Genomic DNA, 16,899 nt, shown 5'->3' on the forward strand with positions numbered 1-16,899 from the left:
ATTGATTTCATTGAAATTGATTATCATTCATATCAGATCATAACACCTCTCGTATCCAAGTATATTATTGATCTGCACTTGCAGATTCTATCTCTGAAATTGTTATTTTATGTTTTTCACATTCAAATCAAGCAATGATCAAATATTTGACTCAATGAATAAGATCGAAGTCTGATTACTCTTCAAATCAGATCGGCAATATGATATATATTGGTTGAGTGCAAACTACTGATAATCCCAATTAGTATTCAGGCCTTTTTGTTTGGTAAACAAATAGTAAAAAACAAAGAGGCATGTCATGAATGGACATGCCTCCACTTTGTGGAGACACCTCCATTCATGGATGTGACTCTCCATTGATTATATGTACTCAAACCGATCAGGCAGAAAAGCATAGAAATCAATTAATGCTCTGCCCTTTGGAGTTCGATGACTACAAATACCAGATTCAGAATTACATAATAATATCCAGTATTTATCAATAATGAATCGTCATTTGCATACATATTTCACAAAGACCAAATTCTAATTACATCCTGCAAAATAGAATTCAGAGATTAGTAAAACATATTCTGAAAATAATAAATTTCATTTATAGATTGAATCTGAAATAAATTTAAACATTTTTTAAAATGGTACCAGAGCCTTGCTAAGGAAGATCCAATTAAATTTGGGAGTTTAATTAAAGTTTATGCTTTTTATGAATAAGTTGGCCTGTAGAAGAACCATATAATATTGGGTGTTGATTCACAGAGCTGTTTGTTTTGGACCTAAGTCACAAGGTTTGAATTTGAATTCAAGTTCAGCATATATAAAATTCAAATAAAGTTCGGGAACAGTAAAAATTTGGAAAAAAAAATTCAAATTAAATTTGCCTTTTGTATTTTAAATTATTTAAAATTGCCTTTTGTATTTTAAATTATTTAAAATTGCCTTTTGTATTTTAAATTATTTAATATATCCCATAAATTATCAATATAGTTAAAATTGCTAGATGGATTTGACAACTTTATAAGCATGATGACACATTTATAAAGTACAAAACATAAGAAACATGTGAAATCACAACAGCAAAAATGTGTTTTATTCTCAAAGTTACAATCAAAAGTCAAGACTTTGCAACTTCAAAAAGCTCTAAGTCATTAAGAGCACTTGGCTCAAATGGTGTAGCATCATCATCAGTATCACTACCCAATTCCTCATCAAAAAAGTCAAGCTCATCTGCGTTTGGTATTGCTATGTCTTCTAAAGCTCACTTTTGTGAAGATGACTCATTTGCTGATTTGTTCATGAACAATTTTAAATTGCTACGAACATACACAAGATCTCCCAAATTTCCAGACAACAACTTGTTCCTCTTTTTGGAATGGATGTGGTCAAAGCAACTCCACTTTCTCTCACAAGCTGATGAACTTGCTCTTTGACTCAATATTCGAATGGTAAATTGCTGAAGTTCAGGAGTTTCAGCCCCAGAGCTCATCCGCCATCTATAACCAGTTACCTCATCTCGTGTCATATCATATTTGGCTGCTCCTATTCAAAACATCCCTTCTACTTTCCTATATTTCCAACATTGTTCTCTAATTAGAGATGCAATTGATGGATTTGGTTCAAACCTACTAATGGCTTCATAAAACCCTGCCATAATTTCAGCATCACCTTGTCTATCAATGTGAAATAGTTTAGGTTCCAAATAGCAAGCTGCTGCATGTAAAGGAGTGTGCATCATTCTCCATCTAAAATCAACAGTTTCCCATATCTCTGTGTACTCTGCTTGCACATTATTTAATGCTTTCTGCATAGCTTCCTTGCAGCAATCCATTCTTTCATAAAGCATTCCAAGGCAAGGAGTGTCACCATCAACCATACGGAGCACATCAACAATTGGCTCACATATATTTAAGACCTTTGCCCCACTTTCTCAGAAGCTGCTATTTAAAACAACTTGCTCTATGATCTTCCCCTTAGCACTTTTAGAGAGTGTAGAATTTTCTCACTCATTAGAACAAGTTACAGATCTCAAAGTTGCTTTCTCTTCAACCACTCTTTTCAAAGGGATATAAAATGAAGCAAATCTTGTATCACAAGGCCTCAACAACTCCCTAGATGCATGTTGCTTATAAAGACTCAATGTGAGACGATGATTTCGTATGAAATCGCAATTGATCTTCCTTTATGAATTGCTTCATGTATCCAAGGGAATTTTGTCAAGTCATGAAGCAACAAATCCAAACAATGAGCTGCACATGGACTCCAGTAAAGTTGTGGGTACTTCTCTACAATCAGCTTCCCAACTCCCACACAATTTGCTGCACTATCAATAACCACTTGAACCATATTTGCAACCCCTACTTCAAGAATTGCTTCCTCTAGTATCTGAAATACATATTCATAAGTTTTTTCATGATTCATAGCGTCAATAACCTTCAAGAAGACAACCCCTTCAGGACAAGCCACTAAAACATTGAACAATGGCCTTTGACACATATCTGACCATCCGTCACTCAATATAGTGCAACCCGTTACCTTCTAAGAGGCTTTAACCACAAATAATTTCTCAGTGACTCTATCTTTTGACCTCTCTTAAGAGAGTTGTTCTCAAAGCCCCAGAAGTGGGAAGTATGTACCATTTGCCAAACTCTACAGCCTTTTGAAATGTAGCATGAAAAAGTGGATTTCTAGCTACATTGAATGGAATCGCACTTGTATAGAATAAATCAGCTAGTAGATCATCCACTTGTTGTTTCTCACATGATTTCCAAAAGTTGTTCAATGTTCCACTCTTTTTTACAACTTGAGGTAGAGATGAAGGTGAAGGTATAGTAGATGTGAATCTACATACATCATCTTCAATTCTTTGTTTCTTTTGTGCCTTCTTCATCTTTTCAGCAATAGAAGATGAATGCTCTTTCTCTAAAATAGCTCTAAGCTCTGGGGTCACACCTGGACATGCAGTAACACCTCCACCTTTACCCGCCGTAATACCAAGCAAGTGATCCATGACCCTCGTTAAACTTCTAGTAACAACTTTTGGACACAAGTTACACTGAGCTTTATTAGCACCATTACAAGTCACATGTTTCCATGCCTCCGAAGTTGATTTGTTTGGAGCCATATTACAATCTGTAGAATTAAAAATAACATAATATATTATATTGAAAGTTAAAACGTTAACTAAACATTGTTTGAACAAAAAAAATTAATTATTTTCAACATTAAAACAAAATAATTAAATTAATTAAAATATAATTTAAATATATTCATGTAAAATAACTCAATGTCATATTACATATTAATATTAAATTAAAATTAAAGATGTTAGAGCTCAACATTTAACACACTTATAATTACATTATTTGAATAAAATACAATTTTTTTATTTATTAAAACTTAATAAAACATTATAAAGCAAAACAAAATAAAAATATTACTGTATATCTAATTCACTGTAAACTCTAATATTTTAAAATAAAAGAACTATGATATTAAAAAACATTTTAAAAAATTCAATATTTTAAATTACTATTTTTTTTGAATGAATATTAGATAACCATTACAAACTATTATATGACAAAACAATTACCATTACAAATTATTGTAAGAGAAATTGTGATTGAAACAATTACCAATTACTACATTTAGAATAGTATTTGATAACCATTATTATCTCTTAATAAAAAAATTAATGTTCAAAGGATATTATATAACCATTACCAATTAATTAATTTTCTAAACTTTGTCATTTAAAAGAATTTCCTAAAGTTATGTTCCATGAATTTATAAAACTAAAAATCAAAAACACCTCCCATGATTTTTCTCTAGTCAAAAACAAATATCAAAAATTACAACATTCCTATTTCCTATAGTCATAACTTTATAAAGAAGCCTAAGTTTTTTCTGCCTTTCCTGGGCTACAAATCTTGATGGCAAACCTGGGCATGGGGAAACGGAAAAGTTGCAGAGCGTTGCAAATCACTTCTTCAGATGGAAGCTTCGTCTCTCCAGCACACCAAAGTTGCAGATTTGCCTTTCGAGCACTCTTAGATTGCACACAAGTTGTAGAACGACTGTCTTCTGTACATTTATGGGCATCAAGAGCAACCTTTTATAGAAAAAATTGGTCCAAAAACCCTATAAACAATTGCATATCACAAATGTGGCAATTTCTAAATTTTTAGTGCCATAAAAATCATTCCATTTTTTCCCTACAAATTTTTAGCAATTTTAAACACATGTTTTAGGAATGCCTCAGATTCGGCAAATTTCGAACTTCATTCTTGAAGTTTGAAGTTCGCCGAATTCTGTGAATTAGTTTTGGACAATGATCCTTCCATCAGGAATAATTTGACATGAAGCAATTTGAAGGTTAATGCAATCTACAACTGCATGGGAGTTTAATTACTGTTGATGAAGAGTATATGAAGTGATTCTAAACTTTGTGATGACTACCTACTATTCGCCGACATTTAGAAAAATATTATAAATTGTCATTCATTCATTCGATTGAAGGAGGTCATATTATATGTTCTTTTATTTTTCAATAACCACAGTATGTGTTGTATGAAGATGCTTTGATTGTTTGCGATAAATAAAAATTAAATTGGAAGTAGCACAGTTCTACGTAAGTTTGACGGATATGTGAATAGACAAAGAAAACTAGAAGCTATATGATATAAATGGTAGATGCTAGATGCTATATGCTATATGCTATATGAATTATTTTGAAAAAGCACTATCAAACATGTCATAATTTCAATTGATAAGTAGGAGATAATTTCCACAGCAAGTCAAATTGTGATGTGAATATCAGGATTTAACTGTGATTTTGAGTCAAACTCGATGACCCGTGTTTGTGCGAGTTTGACTCAAAATCACACAGTTAAATCCTGATATTCACATCACAATTTGACTTGCTGTGGAAATTATCTCCTACTTATCAATTGATGAGCTTAAGGGGCTTTCTAATGAATGGTTCATAAGGCACAACACTTGGTGAAGGTTTTGCAAATGGGGTTGCAAGCTTTGGGTTTAACTATGGAGGAAACTCTGTAGTTAAGCGCGCTCAAGCTGGAGTAGTACTGGGATGGGTGACCTCCTGGGAAGTCTCGGTGCTTCACCCTTGTGAGCATCACCTAGATCCAATGAGTGCTAAATGTTCCATTTATTCTCATGAGAGATGGATTCATGTTGAATCACTACTCATGAAACACGGGTCATCGAGTTTGACTCAAAATCACACAATTAAATCCTGATATTCACATCACAATTTGACTTGCTATGGAAATTATCTCCTACTTATCAATTGATGAGCTTAAGGGGCTTTCTAATGAATGGTTCATAAGGCACAACACTTGGTGAAGGTTTTGCAAATGGGATTGCAAGCTTTGGGTTTAACTATGAAGGAAACTCTGTAGTTAAGCGCGCTCAGGCTGGAGTAGTACTAGGATGGGTGACCTCCCGAGAAGTCCTGGTGCTTCACCCTTGTGAGCACCACTTAGATCCAATTAGTGCTAAATGTTTCATTTATTCTCATGAGAGATGGATTCATGTTGAATCACTACTCATGAAACATGGGTCATCGAGTTTGACTCAAAATCACATAGTTAAATCCTGATATTCACATCACAATAATTTCAATTCTTCAATATCTACATATAGTTTGGAGTCTTTATATTCTAAAGGACTGTCAACAGTATTTATTGCATCCTGACTACAAATATGAAAATATTAAACCCATGGAGGTGTTGTGGCAATGTATTCCTAGGCAAATATGTAGATGCGATGGCGTGGATAATTAATAATCAGGAAATATAATCAACACTAAAAGATCTAAGTGCTTCACCTTTATGAGCATCACCTAGATCCAATGAGTGTTAAGTGTTTCATTTATTCTCATGAGAGATGGATTCATGTGAATCACTACTCATGAAATATGGGTCAATGAGTTTGACTCAAAAACTACATAGTTAAATCCTGATAGCAATATCACAATCAAGAAGTAGATATACAATATATGGTTGTGACACTTGGTGCTTTGCTTGGAACCAGCAAGATAGCAAAGAAAAGAATCTAACTACAGTCTTGTGACCCAGCTCTAACCTAGCTCTATGATGTGCCAAGATAAGATATAACTATTTCATACCTTGAATAATGTTCATTAGTTCATGCTATAACATTGGGATGACAAATCTTGTATGCTTCTATGATTAACATTTCCCTTCAAGATAGTTTAGTTTTATCAACTATTTGGAATTTCTTCATAATGGATCAAGAAGCATAAGAAATCGCATTCAAGGGAAAGAAAACTTAATACTTCAAGTTATGAAGCTGAATTGAAGATGGACATCAGATTCAAAGGGAGTTTGCTAATCTATTAGAGGAAATCTTGGACGAGGAGATCAGAAGGTTGATATCACATTTAGAAAAGATCTAAGGCAACCTTGCACGAGAAGGTCAAGAGGTTGATGCACGTACTTGGAGCTTCAAATAGAAGCCCAATTATCATGAATAATCACAGTATGTGTTGTACGAAGATGCTTTGATTGTTTGGGATAATTAAAAATTAAATTGAAAGTAGTGCAACTCTACATAAGTTTGATGGATATGTGAATAGACAAAGAAAACCAGATGCTATATGATATAAATGATAGTTTGGTTTCTCTAGAAGTACATTTCTTGTGATCTGATATATCAAAGAAAGGTGTTCATTCTGAATTACCCTGCTTTGGACTGAAGAAAGTCACCTGTTTTGAATTATAGTATATTGGATTTGGAATTATTTTTGAAAAAGAACTATCAAACATATCATAATTTCAAGTCTTGAAAATCTGCATATGGTTTGGAGTCTTTATATTCCAACGGACTGTCAACAGTACATATTGCATCCTGACTACAAATATGAAAATATTAAACCCATGGAGGTGTTGTGGAAATGTATTCCTGGGCAAATATGTAGATGCGATGCCATGGATACTTAATAACCAGGAAATATAATCAACACTAAAAGATCTGAGTGATTCACCTCTGTGAGCATCACCTAGATCCAATGAGTGCTAAGTGTTCCATTTATTCTCATGAGAGATGGATTCGTGCGAATCACTACTCATGAAATATGGGTCAATGAGTTTGACTAAAAAACTACACAATTAAATCCTGATGGGCAATATTACAATCAAGAGGTAGATATACAATACATGGTTGTGACATTCTTGGTGCTTTGCTTGGAACAAGCAAGATAGCAAAGAAAAGAATCTAACTACAGTCTTGTGACCCAGCTCTAAACTAGCTCTACGATGTGCCAAGATAAGATATAACTATTTCATACCTTGAATAATGTTCATTAGTTCATGCTACAACATTGGGATGACAAATCATATGATTAACATTTCCCTTCGAGATAGTTTAGTTTTATCAACTATTTGGAATGTCTTTAGAATGGATCAAGAAGCATAAGAAATCGCATTCAAGAGAAAGAAAACTTAATACTTCAAGTTATGAAGCTGAATTGAAGATGGACATCAGATTCAAAGGGAGTTTGATAATCTATTAGAGGAAACCTTGGACGAGGAGGTCAGAAGGTTGATATCACATTTAGAAAAGGTCTAAGGCAACCTTGTACGAGAAGGTCCAAAGGTTGATGCACGTACTTGGAGCTTCAAATAGAAGCCCAATTGCCATGAATGTTTGGTGTCAAAAAGCCTGGGGATAAATCCAACGCTTATTACATTCAATCATGTTACTATGGAATCAGACAAGTACATTTGTGTACAAAAAATTACTGCCGTGAATAATGTCATGTCCCCAATTTTTAATAAAATATTTTAATTAGGTTAATTGATTAAGTGGTCCTAAAAATTAAATAATATCACAAGGACTTATTTAATTAATAAAAGGGCCCAACTTTTATTAATTATCCATTGGTATTTGTCGTGTTGGCAATCTTTGTAAACCCTCGGAAGTTTTCTCCGAAGGGGTATTTATGTGCGGCATTTGGGAAGTTGTGAGTATGCAATTTGGATTATTTTCTTAGTACTGCGAATTCCTGTTGGAGTTTTCTATTTTTGCCATTTCGTAAGTGAAAGATCTTCCCTACTTGGTTTTCCGATTTCAATGGGATTCAACTCTCACCCTATTCTGTCGCATGGAATACTTTGCTTGAACATGGCAAATCGGAGCACCATCTTTGTCTGTGAGTATTAATTGGAGAATATCGGTATTCAATATCTATTCATGCTTGGCATTTATTTGATGGAGTTGTGATCTAATATTATTTGTATATGAGTTTGTATTCTCTTTCCAATTTCTATACAATACCCTGTGTACTCTTCCCTCCCCCTCTGTACTTCTAACTCCATACCTTCGTACTCCTTGTACTCCTTCCTCCATCTTCCATCTCCTAACTTCCAACCGTCATCTTCCATCTGCTATCTTACTTCCAACTTCCATCTTCCATCTACCAACTTCCATCCGACATCTTCCATCTCCATCTTCCATCTGCCATCTTCCCAAATCCACTGTACGACATTCCATTCCTCTATACAGGCATATCCATTCCTCTATACAACAAAGTCATTCCATCGTACGACATCCTACTCCCCCATACGAATTAGACATTTCCCCATTCAAACTTAGACAAACAGTAAGGTTCGGAAAAGGAACATTACAATGGTATCAAAGCCAGCAATTCTACTAGCCTATTGCAAGAATTAAGAGTTTAGTCTTGGATCACACTATGGCAACCAACGATGCCATAACATCTCTAGCCCATTGGAAAGCACATCTATTGGTTAAATACTCCAAAAACACTTTTGCATACAAATTGATGGATGCCAGATACAAGGTAGTCGATGACATCATCTACCTATAGAGATAAAATATATTTGGTACCCGAGTCCAAGATAAAAGAAAGGCTTCTCAAAGAAGACACTTGCACAAATATCATTGAACCAACACTCGGTGATCAACTTGATGAAAATATGAGTTCTACCACTGATCCTTCAAACGAGCAGACTCTACCAGTAGTTGTTCAACTTCCTGGTGATGCGGACTTGATCAAGGATTATTTGCAAGAGCAGCCTTTACAGTTGGTTGACGGAGTTTACCCTTTTGCGAGGCATGAGACATACATGATTGCCCCCTCTTTGTGTGAGGGGCATTCTTATGGAAAATTGAGCTATGAGATTCTTGAAGAAATTCATGAGCATGATGATACGAAGGATATGGATTTGATCATTGAGGAGTCTCAATGGTATCCTAATGACCTGGGCATGACCATGTTTATATCAAAGTGACGTAGCAAAAGCTTCATGGACATTTACTTTTCTCATTTACATCCAAGTGTGTCTACATGAACATGATGCAACATGAAGGCTTCAATAGATACAATTATCCGCGCTTGGTTTGGGACCCTAGAGTTGCAGTGGGCAAATTGTTCAATGATGTATTGCTTGAGGGCATGCAATCTTTGGGCGGCAAGGATTTGTCATGACCACAATTTTTTATAAAATATTTTAATTAAGTTAATTAATTAAGTGGTTCTAAAAATTAAATGATATCACAAGGACGTATTTAATTAATTGATTTAATTAATAAAGGGGCCCAACTTATATTAATTATCCATTGGTATTTGTCGTGTCGGCATTCTTTGTAAACCCTTGGAAGTTTTCTCCAAAGGGGTATTTATGTGCGGCATTTAGGAAGTTGTGAGTAAGCGATTTGGATTATTTTCTTTGTATTCCAAATTCTTGTTGGAGTTCTCTATTGTTAACCATTTCGGAAGTGAAAGATCTCCCCTACTTGGCTTTCCGATTTCGGTGGGATTCAACCCTCACCCTATTTTGTCACCTGGAATACTTTGCTCGGACCTGGCAAATTGGAGCACCATCTTTGTCTGTGAGTATTAATTGGAGAATATATGTATTCAATATTTGTTCATGCTTGGCATTTATTTGATGGAGTTGTGATCTAATATTATTTGTATATGAGTTTGCATTCTCTTTCCAATTTCTATACAATACCCTGCGTACTCTTCCCTCCGTACTCCTCCCTCCACCCCTTCGTACTTCTTCCTCCATACCTTCGTACTCCTTATACTCCATCTTCCGTCCGTCATCTCCCATCTCCCAACTTTGATCTGCTATCTTATTTCCAACTTCCATCTTTCATCTGCCAACTTCCATCCACCATCTTCCATCTCCATCTTCCATCTGCCATCTTCCCAAATCCACCGTACGACATTCCATTCCTCTGTACGGGCAAATCCATTCCTTCATACAACAAAGTCATTCCATTGTACGGCATCCTGCTCCACCATATGGATTAGACATTTCCCCTTCAGATTTAAACAAATGGCAAGGTTCGGAAAAGGAACATTACAATGGTATCAGAGCTAGCGATTCTGCCAGCCTGTTGGGGGAATTGAGAGTTTAGTCTTGGATCACACTATGGCAGCCAACGATGCCATAAAGTCTCCAACCGATTGGAAGGCACATCTGTTGGTTGAATACTCCAAAAACACTTTTGCATGCAAATTGATGGATGACAGATACAAGGTAGTCGATCACATCATCTACTGCAAAGATAGAATCTATTTTGTAATGACCCTTACTATAAAGGCCACTGAAACCCTCAAACTGGACTGAGGAATTTTGTCAAACAGTTGGCATGTAACCGAATAAGGCTGCAATATTACTAATTGTTGTACAACGAAACCTCAATATATGATGCCAATAATGTATGAACAACAATTCCAGATTATAACACTACCAATCTAAGAGATAGATGACAATATGAAACTCAAATATGAAGTCCAATGCAATTCTGATTTTATGACAGCAAATAGAACTGATTACAATGAGAGACTGTCACAACTATGCACTTCTAATACATCAAGCTCTTGACAATGCAATGTTATGACATGAACAATAACCCAGTTCAGATTTGGAATGCAAATGACGAAACTTTTACAACAGTTATTAATGACTGGAAATGATTATTTATGCAATGACAGTGCTGACTGTTCTAATCCATAACATGCAATATTTTGGCAATCAAAACTTCAGTTTGTGCACCTGGAACAGCTCCAATTTTGCCGGATATGAATGCTGAATTAATGCCACACGAAGACCTCACAATCTGCCCCAAACCGACTCACAAAATTGTTGCTGCTGCCCAACTGACAGGGCCGTACAGGTACGGCCTGGTACGGCTGCTAGATAAAAATATTGCAGCGTTTTTTGTCACTCCAAAAGCAATAAATCTGGGCACCTAGAGTTGCTGAATAACCCCCTAAAATATGAAATTCATCCATCAAGCCAATTAGGAGTTATGAGCAAAAACGTGGGTCCAAACCCTGGACTGGCAGTCTAAAAATAATGCACAACTGTGTCTTCAAACCCTGTTAATCAATCCACAAATGCTAGGGCACAACTAAAACCCTTATTCCAACCAAAGTAAACCCTTATAACTGAATCTCAATGAAGTCCAAATGAGATGGCTGAATTACCAACTCCTCAAATGCAACAATTCAGGTGATATTTCACACCCTCAAAGTCGCCAATCCAAGGGAGTGATTCGTTCCCAAAGATCAAATAATAATTTGCAGACCCAAGAGACTACAAATTTGCTCCACAATGGAAGAAGTAGAAGAAATCTCAAATCCAAGCATGTCCAAAATGAGAGGCCCAGCCCTCTATTTATTCACTTTTCTAAGAAGTTGCTAGAACTTCTAGAAACATCCTTTATAAAATCTCATTATAATGCACTTTTTCTAGAACTTCTAGAAACATCCTTTATAAAATCTCATTATAATGCACTTTTTATAATAAAGTAATTTTATAAAATAAAAAGTGCAACTCAACTTAAAATTATAACATGTAGGCCCCAATAACACATAATAATAAAATATAACCTCTTGACACTTCTTCAAGAGCAAGATATGACCATCTGATCCGCAGAATTGACTCTCTCTCCACACCATTTGCCTACGAGAGTCTGGAATAGGCAAAATCCATGATCAATGTCATGTCGAACTAAAGAGGGGACATTACACATTTGGTACCCAAGTCCAAGATAAAGGAAAGGCTTCTCGAAGAAGACACTTGCACAAATATCGTTGAACCAACACTCGATGATCAACTTGATGAAAATATGAGTTCTACCACTGATCCTTCAAAAGAGCAGACTCTACCAGTAGTTGGTCAACTTCCTGGTGATGTGGACTTGATCAAGGATTATTTGCAAGAGCAGTCTTTACAGTCGGTTGACGGAGTTTACCCTTTTGCGAGGCATGAGGCATACATGATTGCCCCCTCATTGTGTGAAGGGCATTCTTATAAAAACTTGAGCTATGAGATTCCTAAAGAAATTTATGAGCATGATGATATGAAGAATATGGATTTGATCATTGAGGCGTCTCAATGGTATCCTAATGACTCTGGCCATAACCATGTTTATATCAAAGTGACGCAGCAAAAGCTTGATGGGCATTTACTTTTCTCGCCTACATCCAAGTGCGCGTATGCGATCATCATGCAGCATGAAGGCTTCAATAGTTACAATTATCCATGCTTGGTTTGGGACCCTAGAGCTGTAGTGGGCAAATCGTTTGATGACGTATTGCTTGAGGGCAAGCAATCTTTGGGCGGCAAGGATTTGTCATGTCCCCAATTCTTTTTAAAATATTTTAATTAGGTTAATTAATTAAGTGATCCTAAAAATTAAATAATATCACAAGGACTTATTTAATTAATTGATTTAATTAATAAAGGGGTTCAAATTTTATTGATTATCCATTGGTATTTATCATGTTAGCATTCTTTGTAAACCCTCGGAAGTTTTCTCCGAAGGGGTATTTATGTGCGGCATTTAGGAATTTGTGAGTATGCGATTTGGATTATTTTTTTTGTACTGCGAATTCCTGTTGGAGTTCTCTATTTTCACCATTTCGGAAGTGAAAGATCTTCCCTACTTGGCTTTCCAATTTTGGTGGGATTCAACCCTCACCCTATTCCGTTGCCTGGAATACTTTGCTCCGACTTGGCAAATCAAAGCACCATCTTTGTCTGTGAGTATTAATTGAAGAATATTAGTATTCAATATCTATTCATGCTTGGCATTTATTTGATGGAGATGTGTTCTAATATTATTTGTATATGAGTTTGTATTCTCTTTCCAATTTCTATACAAAATACCCTACGTACTCTTCCCACCTCCCTCCACCCCTCTATACTTCTTCCTCCATCACTCTGTACTCCTTCCTCCATCTTCCATCTCCCAACTTCCATCCGTCATCTTTCATCTCCTAACTTCCATCTGCCATCTTACTTCCAACTTCCATCTTCCATTTGCCAACGTCCATCTGCCATCTTCCATTTGCCATCTTCCCATATCCATCGTACAACATTCCATTCTTCTGGAGGGGCATATCCATTCCTTCGTATAACAAAGTCCTTCCACCATACGACATCTTGCTCCACCATACAAATTAGACATTTCCCCCTTCAAACTTAGACAACAGAAAGGTTCGAAAAAGGAACATTACAAATAATGTTGTGATCAAAACAGAGGGAGTTGTTAGAAGACCTACAAAGTGGATCTTTGATGACTTTGATCATAGTGATTCAGAGGAAGTAGACGGTGGAGATGGGTTCTAGAAAAGGTACATTATCACTGAAGAACGAATGACTGATATTCAAACTAAGTCTCCTACCAAAACAAATTTTGTGCATTTTGAGAATAGCTTGGAAATCGTCAACAACGAAGATCTTGCTTCGAGGGAGTCTTAGCATTAGTGATTTCTTGAAATGTACTTAATTGAATTCTTCTTTGTGAGAAAGAAGCTTAAAGTGAACCCTTGTTCCACTCTTTGAGAGTAGTTGTGACAGGTTCACCCTCTGACGTGGTTCATGGTGGGTGTCATGTGTGTGATGCCATGACAACGCCACTGAGATAATCCGTGGAGACTCTATCTAAAAATATTGTCATATGTCTGACTCTATGACTTTATGGGCCCCCTATTTACATTATTGAGAGGTAACGATCTTTCAATTAATGAACACTTGTACCTAACATTGTAAGGTGACGACTTTACAATGATTAGTTCACTATCATGATGAATATCATGTGACTTGATATTCGTGGACATGTCATGATAGTTAGTATCTTTTTGACATTTTGATAGATGTCATGAGACTTGATATTAGTTGAAGATAATTACGTTCCTTATGAGATAATCATGGTGGATAAGAGTGTTATGTTAGACATCATGAGACTTGATGTCAGTGCAAATACCATAACTTGGATATATAAGAAGAATGTCATGTCACTTGATATTCATGAGCATATTATATCCTCTAAGATCACGAGTTAGGCGATATCTCTTCTCAAAATAGATGAGCCTATTGTGATATATACTTGGCTAGATTCTTTATCTTCCCTAGCTAAGCAGGGTCTTGAAGATACTAGCTTCGGTGAGATTAATGATAATAAATCTACATACACACACACACACACACACACATAATTATATGACTTAGAATAATATTGATTTCGTTGAAATTGATTATCATTCATATCAGATCATAACACCTCTCAAATCCAAGTATATTATCAATCTTCACTTGCAAATTCTATCTCTAAAATTGTTATTTATGTTCTTCACATTCTGAACGAACAATGATCAAATGTTTCACTGAATGACTCAGATCACAGTCTGATTATTTTTCATATCAGATCGGCAATGCGATACATATATTGGTTGAGTGCAAACTAATGATAATCCTGATTAGTATTCCGGCCTTTTTGTTTGGTAAACAAAGAGGCATGTAATGAATGGACATGCCTCCACTGTGTGGAGACACGTCCATTCATGGACATGACTCTCCATTGATTATATATTATATATACTCAAACCAATCAGGCAGAAGAGCATCGAAATCAATTAATGCTCTGCCCTTGAAGTTTGGTGACTACAAATATCACATTCAGAATTACATAATAATATCCAGTATTTATCAATACTGAATTGTCATTTGCATACATATTTCACAAAGACCTATTTCAGATTACATCTTGCAAAATAGAATTCAGAGATTAGTAAATCATATTCTATTGAATACCATTTACAAATCTTGTGTTCATTCAAACAATAACATGAGATTCTAGCTCCTTACGAGCAACAACAATTGCGAGACCCTGAGAGTCACAACTTAGAAAGTCACAAAGATGTCCCTCCTGAGATTTGAACCAAGGTCTCCACAATGAGAATACATTGCTTAAACTGACTAAGCCAAACCCCTTGGACTAGTAAATCATATTCTAAAAATAATAAAAGTCATAAATAGATCGAATCTGAAATAAATTTAATCATTTTTAACAATAAGAATATTTAAATTTTCCCTGTATTTTATATGCCCTCAGATACCATTTTGAAATTTTGGAAAATATGCTATGGGCCCATTTAACCGAAAAAATACCATTTTACAATATGCATCAGCCAAGACACCAACGAAAGAAATTCAAGCGGGAGTAGAGTACGGCTGTGTCATATTTGCAAGGAGGAATTTAAGGGGAGTTAAACAAGAGTTTACTCCATTTCATAGGCTTCACTCAATCAGGGATAAGAATATGGAAAACCATCACATTTGTTGGCAAGGTCAAAAGAAATAGGTTGCACGTGGAAGGTGAAGCCAAAAGAACAAGGAAGCCGACGGAGTCTTTGGAGCCATTCTCCAGAGCTTACTGCTACTGCTACTGAATCTTCACATATTGAACATGAGAGTCGTAGACTATAGATGTAATGTATAGATAAAGCCTATTCGTATTGAACAGCATCACAAAAATAACTAACTGAAGTTAACGATTTCTCTTTATGTAATAAATTATAATACTAAATATAAAGGGCTAAAAATGTGAACTCTTATTGTTTAGATGACTCTCTTGAATAATATTAATTTAACATATGAGATTATTGCTTCCATTCAGCTTATACATCATTTTTAGCCCCTCACAATTCAGACCTATTTCTGTAATAAGCCCTAAGGTTTCCAGGGTTTAAGATGTAGCAATGAGTGAAATAAAAAAGGTCGATACCTGCTCTCTCATCTGATTTAATCGCTCCGCTCGCCAGACAGGATCCCACCATCGCTGCTCGCCGCCCCTTCCTCCACCTCGGCCTCCACCTCGATGTTGCCCCGTTCCTGCTCCTCTTCTGCCGTGTTCTTGCCTCCCTCCTCCACCTCTTATGCCTCGCTGTTGAGAATTAGGTCCCCATCTTCCTCCTCCTCTTCCTCTTCCCGACATGCTGCTGTGAATTTCTCTCCTGCGCCCAGCAAAATGTTTGTGCGCTGCCTGCGTATTTACTTCCGCAAACAAAATTCTGAATGCAAACATACGAACGCAGTTCAACCTTGAAACGCCACCAGTTCGAGAGCACATAAATCCCAGTCCCAACTGCCTGTTCAAAACTCATGGACCAGGAAATGTACCGGTGGTGCAATCGTTATGGTTGTGGAAAATTCAATCAAAGCTATTACAATTTTATTGTACAGCAGACATTGTTTTGTTTATTTTTAACTTTGATGTTTCAAAAAATACTAGCACTTGCACCTTTGGAGGGTGCAAGGAGTCCATAGTTTTATATGTAAGATGATGTTATCTGTTGTTGATATAGAATGTTTAATCTAAATGTTTTAGATGTACATTGACCAATAATTTTTTAGTAAGTCTTAAAGCGTTTTGCTGATAGTGATACATTAAATATTAGTATTTCATGAATGCAAAAAGCTACATCTTGTTTTCTAATAGGTGAGATTCCTTTATTTTATTATTTAATTGTATATGAGTGATTTGCATTTTAGCATCTCTCAATGATATAATATAAATTCTATGAATTTCTCAATG

The 16,899-nt window shown here is 35.7% G+C and overlaps 1 protein-coding gene across 1 annotated transcript in view; it reads right to left on the minus strand.

Moving 5' to 3' along the window:
* LOC149540031 (DExH-box ATP-dependent RNA helicase DExH1-like) overlaps window positions 1-16,585 on the minus strand; it is a 130,124-nt gene extending 113,539 nt beyond the window's left edge. Inside the window, 1 exon segment of the mRNA XM_089801217.1 lies at window positions 16,090-16,585. Within this exon segment, the coding sequence (XP_089657343.1) occupies window positions 16,090-16,434 (345 nt within the window). The 5' untranslated portion in view covers window positions 16,435-16,585.
* Window positions 16,586-16,899: the final 314 nt, after the last annotated feature.

The sequence above is a fragment of the Cupressus sempervirens genome, chromosome 9 (genome assembly GCF_028749045.1).
Source record: "Cupressus sempervirens isolate cs-2001-9-10 chromosome 9, ASM2874904v1, whole genome shotgun sequence".
Taxonomy (NCBI): domain Eukaryota; kingdom Viridiplantae; phylum Streptophyta; class Pinopsida; order Cupressales; family Cupressaceae; genus Cupressus; species Cupressus sempervirens.